Below are 6,606 nucleotides of genomic sequence, written 5' to 3' on the forward strand. Positions count from 1 at the left end.
ACTGCCTATTCAATAACATTTTGACTGATTATGTAGTCTAGTTATTAAGCTCAAGGCTGCGTTCAAATTCTTACAGATCGGTCAAATCTGATAATGAAAAACTCTTTTAGTTAAGTTATCCTGTCTGAGAACCATTAGTAGTTATTACTAGACTTTTGTAGAATAATTTCTCCAAAATTTTAAGCAGTCTATAATTTATTTTTTGTATTTCTTACATATGTAACAAGAATTATCACTGTTTTGAATTGTTGTATAGGTAAAGCAGGCAGATGAACTTGCTGAATGTAGCTTCTTGTCATCAAATGAATCCTGAGTAGAAAATAGGTAGTTTTTTGAATATATATTTTTTGAAATTTATAGTCTTGTAAACTATAAATTCGCAAAATGTAGCTGGTAGTATCATGGATCAACTGGGCGTGGATAGCCAGCCAAACGAGAGGCAACTAAAGGGAGAGAATAGTTGACAAGGAGAAACTTTTAATGAAGAAAATATTTGATAGGGAAGCACTTTTAAATAGAAAAATATTTGTTATAACTTTTAAGCATATTATAATATGCTCGTCTAAAAATCTTATAATTTATCTTTTTTCATTTCCGTTGCTCGAATTACTTCTTTTAATTAAAATGTCATACATGTAAAAAATGAGTTTTTTCCTCTTTTTCTTAACAGAATAATAAATGTACAAAATTTCTCGAGTATGTTTTACAACAAAATAAAGCAAATATTATTTCTCATTTAACTTAACCACACTATTGTTATACTTCATTTGGAGCGAGGAGGTGAACTCTGGCTAGTTTAGTAGACTAGTTTTGTAAAGCAAATATTATTTCTCATTTAATTTAACTATACTATTGTTATACTTCATTTGGAGCGAGGAGGTGAACTCTGGCTAGTTTAGTAGACTAGTTTTGTAAAGCAAATATTATTTCTCATTTAACTTGGCTTTGCGGCGGTTTCTTCGCTAGACTGAAGTTCATCTTGCTTCTTGTGTGAATAAAAATTATTGTTCTCGTGGTTATTATTGCTTTTGTTATAAACCTTGACTGAAAATATTAGTTATGTTTAATGTAGAGGAAGTATAGGAGAATAGAAGATGGAGAGAAAGTTGTGCTGTATTTCATTAGCTAAATGAGCTATTTATAGTAGTTGGTTTACAAGGCTTACTAAGTAAGCTATTTAAATCTTCTTCATTAAGTATTACAAAACTTCCTCGATAAGCTTTACAAGTCTTCCTCGATAAGCTTTACAAGTCTTCCTTGGTAAGATTTGAGAGACTTCCTCGATACGCTTTGACAATCACTTTATTTTTTATTCAAATATTTTAACACTCCCCCTTGATTGTCAAATGCGAGTTATTGCAAAGATTGACTGCCTCGTTAAAACTTTGCAAGGAAAAACCCAGTGGGATAAAAACCTTGACGAAGGAAAAAGAGTACAGTCTCCCCCTGAATAAAATGTCTCACATTTTGACATTTTGATGTAGCAAACTTTTTAACCTCTGCATACCCATATTATTTCTTAGCTTCTCAAATGTTGATGTAGGTAGTGACTTTGTAAGTATATCCGCCAGATTATCGCATGAGCGAACTTGTTGAATATCAATATCACCATTTTCTTGAAGTTCATGAGTGTAGAAGAATTTTGGCAATATGTGTTTTATCGATCCCCTTTAATATATCCTTCCTTAAGTTGTTTGATGCAGGCCGAGTTATCCTCGAATAAAACTGTAGGACTGTCTAAAATACTTGATAATCCACATGATTCTCGAATATGTTGAATGACCGACCTTAGCCAAATACATTCTCTGCTTGCTTCATGAATTGCTAGTAACTCTGCGTGGTTTGATGAAGTTGCGGCCATAGTCTGTTTTGTAGACTTCCAAGAGATAGCAGTATCACAATATGTAAATAGGTAACCTGTTTGTGATCGCCCAAAATGAGGATCTGACATGTATACAGCATCTGCATATCCAACTAGCCGTGATCTTGAATTGTTTGGGAAGAATAGTCCAAGATCGATTGTCCCTCGAAGATATCTGAATATATGTTTTATTCCATCCCAATGCCTTTTAGTAGGGTCAGAACTAAATCTTGCCAACAAGTTCACTGCAAATGCAATATCAGGCCGTGTGTTGTTTGCAAGATACATGAGAGCGCCAATTGCACTGAGATATGGAATTTCAGGTCCAAGAGTCTCTTCATCTTGTTTTCTAGGACGGAAAGGATCTTTTTCAACCTCGAGTGATCGAACAACCATTGGTGTGGTTAGTGGATGAGCTTTGTCCATGTAGAACCGATCAAGAATCTTTTCAGTGTAGTTTGATTGAGAACAAATATTTCTGAAGATAAGTGCTCCACCTGTATACCTAAACAAAATCTTGTCCTTCCAAGATCTTTCATTTCAAACTCATTTTTCAAATAGTTAGCAGCATTAGTAATATCTTCAATAGTACCGATAATATTCAAATCATCCACATATACAACAATAATAACAAAACCAGTTGATGATTATTTAATAAAAATGCAAGGACACACTTGATTATTAACATATTCATCATTCAATAAGTACTCACTAAGCCTGTTGTACCACATACGACCAGATTGTTTCAAACCATACAATGATCGTTGTAATTTAACAGAATATAAATATCGAGGCTTAGTGTCCTCAATATTTAACCCTTCAGGAATTTTCATATAAATATCACTATCAAGTGATTCATATAGGTATGCTGTCACAATGTCCATCAAACGTGTTTCCAGTTTTTCCATACAAGCCATACCCATTAGAAAACGAAAAGTAACTCCATCCATCACAGGAGAGTATATTTCCTGGTAATCAAAACCAGGTCTTTGAGAGAATCCCTGGGCTACTAGCCGGGCCTTATATCTCACAATTTCATTCTTTTCATTTCGTTTTCGTATAAACACCCATCTATTCCCGACAGGGACTACACCAGCTGGTGTTTGGACTGCAGGTCCAAATACATTTCTCTTGCGTAATGATTGCAATTCTTCTTGAATCGCAATTTTCCATTTTGGCCAATCATCTCGGTGTCGACACTCTTCCACACTTTGTGGTTCAGGATCGGAGTTCATAATAATATCAGATGCCACGGAAAAAGCATATACATCATCAACCTCAATACTCCCACGATCCAGTAATTTCGCATTATGGACATAATTCATTGAGATCTCATAATTTTCAGGTACCTTTGCTTCCGTGGAAGCATTTGCCACTTCTGGGGCATGTGCCACTTCTGGGGCAACATTCTCTTCTGGAGGCAATCCCACGTCTGGGAGTTTTGTTACAGCCACTTCAGGGGCTTGAACCTCTTCAGGAGGAAATACCACTTCTGGGGTATTTTCTCAAACTTTTGCCACTTCTGGGGTAATTCCAATCAATTTCCGTTTTCGTGGTACAATATCTTTTGCACCAATAGGTCTACCACGCTTCTGGCATAGCTTTGAATCACTAATCAATTCTCCATGAATTGATTTCTTAGTAGGGATTTCAACTCGTGCCGGAGCATTAACAGCAGGTATATGTGACCTTATAATATGTCTAGAGTCACTAAAGGCATCCGGCATTTGATTAGCAATATTTTGCATATGAATAATTCTTTGAACTTCAGATTCACATAGATTAGTACGTGAATCAATAGAATTTAATCCTGATGCATTCCATGATATTTCGGAATTTAATTTATGCAAATCATTATCTCCCCCTAATTTAGGGAACATGGTTTCATCAAAATGACAATCAGCATAGCGAGCAGTAAAAACATCACCAGTTAATGGTTCCAGATATCTTATAATAGATGGATAATCAAAACCAGCATATATACCAATTCTTCTTTGAGGTCCCATTTTATTTCTTTGTGCTGGTGATATAGGAACATACACAGCACAACCAAATACTTTTAAATGAGATATATTAGGTACTTGACCAAGAACTAATTCTTGAGGGGATTGTTTGTGGTAAGCAGAAGGCCTTATTCTAATTATATTTGCAGCATGAAGTATTGCATGACCCCAAACAGATATAGGTAACTTTGCCCTTAGGAGTAAGGGACGGGCAATAAGTTGAAGTCTTTTAATTAAGGATTCTGCTAAACTATTTTGTGTATGTACGTGAGCCACCGGGTGTTCGACTGAGATTCCTACTGACATACAATATTCATTAAAAGTTGCAGATGTAAATTCAGCAGCATTATCTAGTCGGATTGATTTAATGGGATGGTCAGGAAATTGAGCTCGGAGTTTAATTATTTGGGCAAGTAATTTGGCAAAGGCTGTATTTCGGGTTGTAAGTAGACATACATGAGACCATCAAGTTGACACATCAATTAAAACCATAAAGTACCTAAATGAGCCAGAAGATGGATGTATAGGACCACAAATGTCACCTTGAATTCTTTCTAAGAATTTCGGGGACTCGGTTTGAAGCTTAACTGGGGATGGTCGGACAATTAGTTTTCCTAAGGAACATGCTGAACAATGAAGTTCATCTTGGGATATTATCTTTTGAGTTTTAAGAGGATATCCCACAGAATTTTCAATGATACGACGCATCATAGATACTCCTGGATGACCTAGTCTTTCGTGCCAAAGGGAAAATAGTTTGGGGTCTATGACTTTGGGGATGTTGACACTATGAGATTCAAGAACTCGTATACTTGTAACATATAATTCTGAAGAAACCGAGTGAAATTTTTCTAGGACCCTTTTATTGTCAACGGCGTTTGAGGTGATGAGAAGGTATTCTTTTTCATTCTCATTAATAGTTTCAACGTGAAACCCGTTAAGACAGATATCTTTAAAACTCAGTAGGTTTCTAGTTGACTTGCTAGAGTATAGAGCCTCTTGTATGTGTATGTGTGTCTTATTTGGTAGAAGAAAACTAGCTTACGCAAAACCTTCTATTATATTTGATGTACCCGATACCGTCCAGACATGTGAGTTGGTTTTAGTCAACTGTGAGAAGTATTTCTGACTCTGTAAAATAGTGTGTGTGGTTGCGCAGTCAACAATGTATATATCTTCCATCTCTATACATATATAAACGAAAAACATCTTTATTAAAAACAAACCGAGTACATAGAACAACAACATGAAACAAGTACATAAAATGAGTACATAAGTAAAAAACAAAGAAAATAAGTAAAGCATGACAATACATACGAAGTCTAGTCGTCTAAACCATAATAAAGATTAGCACCAGTGTCTATTTCATTTGAGGCCTTATTGACTGGTTCATTAACTAGATTATAATTAGCGAAGTTGGTTTCTACTCTATTCCTTTTGGATGCCTCGTAGAGATCAACAAGATGTTTAGGTGTGCGACAAGTACGTTGCCAGTGCCCCTCAGATCCGCACCTATGACAGATGCCTCAGTTCTCTCCTTCTTGGGGCGCCTTTCTTTTATTTGGCACTTCACGTTGCCATTTCTGGTGGCCAGAGTTGTAACCATCACATTGCCACTTCAGGTGGCCAGAATGATATTGATTGTGAAACCGACCACGAAAATTTCCACGTCCACGGTTTCGTCCATAACCCCGTCCTCCTCTATGCCCTTTCCCACGTTCATTCTTCAGGAATGACGTGTTATGTACTTCAGGTAACTGGGCAGAGCCTGTGGGACGTATCTGATGATTTTTCAGTAGCAACTCATTATTCTTTTCAGCCACAAGAAGGAGAGATATCAGCTCGCCATATTTCTGAAAATTACGCTCCCTATATTGTTGAGCCAGGATCATAGTATTGGGGTGAAAGGTTGAGAGGGTATTTTCAATCATTTCAGTATCAGTAATATTTTCACCATATAAAATTAATTTTGAGCTTATCTTGAAAAGAGCAGAATTATATTCAGCTACAGATTTGAAATCTTGTAACCTCAAATTAATCCAGTCATATCGGGCAGATGGCAAGTGAACGAGTTTTTGGTGATCAAATCTATCCTTGAGATTATTCCAAAGGGTGAGTGGATTTTTGATAATGAGGTATTCAGATTTTTCAAATTTTAGATCTTCGTGGATGTGATGCCTAAGAAAGATAATCGCTTTTGCATTTTGTTCAACAGTTGGGATCTTTTCCGGGTCAATGGTATCTTTTAGGCCATTAGCACTAAGGTGTAATTCCGCATCAAGGACCCATGACAAATAATTATTTCCCGAAACATCCAAGGCAACAAACTCTAATTTTGCAAGATTCGCCATTCTGAATAGATTTTAAATAAGATATAATATGTCACATAATATTTAAACAGGCAAGTTGAAATAATAATTTTATACAAAAGTTACGACGGCATAGCCGGCCAGAAAACTTTTGATTATTACTTGACGGCAGCGCCATCTTTATACTAGTATTACTTGACGGCATAACCATCTTTATAGATTTCAATCAGTAACATAAATATGTAATAATATTTAGAAGAAAATGAGGAAAAGAAAACGTACCTCTTTTATGAAATAGTTTTAGTTGATAGGGACTCGTGGGTCAGAATAAGTCGTAGCTCTTTCGAGAATAAAGCTTCAGTTGGCAGAGACTCGTGCTGATAACGTGTTATAAACCTTGACTGAAAATATTAGTTATGTTTAATGTAGAGGA

General features: G+C 35.9%; 1 protein-coding gene across 1 annotated transcript; it reads right to left on the reverse strand.

The window, feature by feature from the left end:
* Window positions 1-5,390: 5,390 nt before the first annotated feature.
* LOC141704377 (uncharacterized) lies at window positions 5,391-6,215 on the reverse strand. The gene has a single exon (XM_074507622.1). It carries the CDS (start codon window positions 6,213-6,215, stop codon window positions 5,391-5,393), a length of 825 nt encoding a protein of 274 aa, XP_074363723.1.
* Between the last annotated feature and the right edge of the window lie 391 nt (window positions 6,216-6,606).

This window comes from Apium graveolens, unplaced genomic scaffold, assembly GCF_009905375.1.
Source record: "Apium graveolens cultivar Ventura unplaced genomic scaffold, ASM990537v1 ctg7774, whole genome shotgun sequence".
Taxonomy (NCBI): Eukaryota; Viridiplantae; Streptophyta; class Magnoliopsida; order Apiales; family Apiaceae; genus Apium; species Apium graveolens.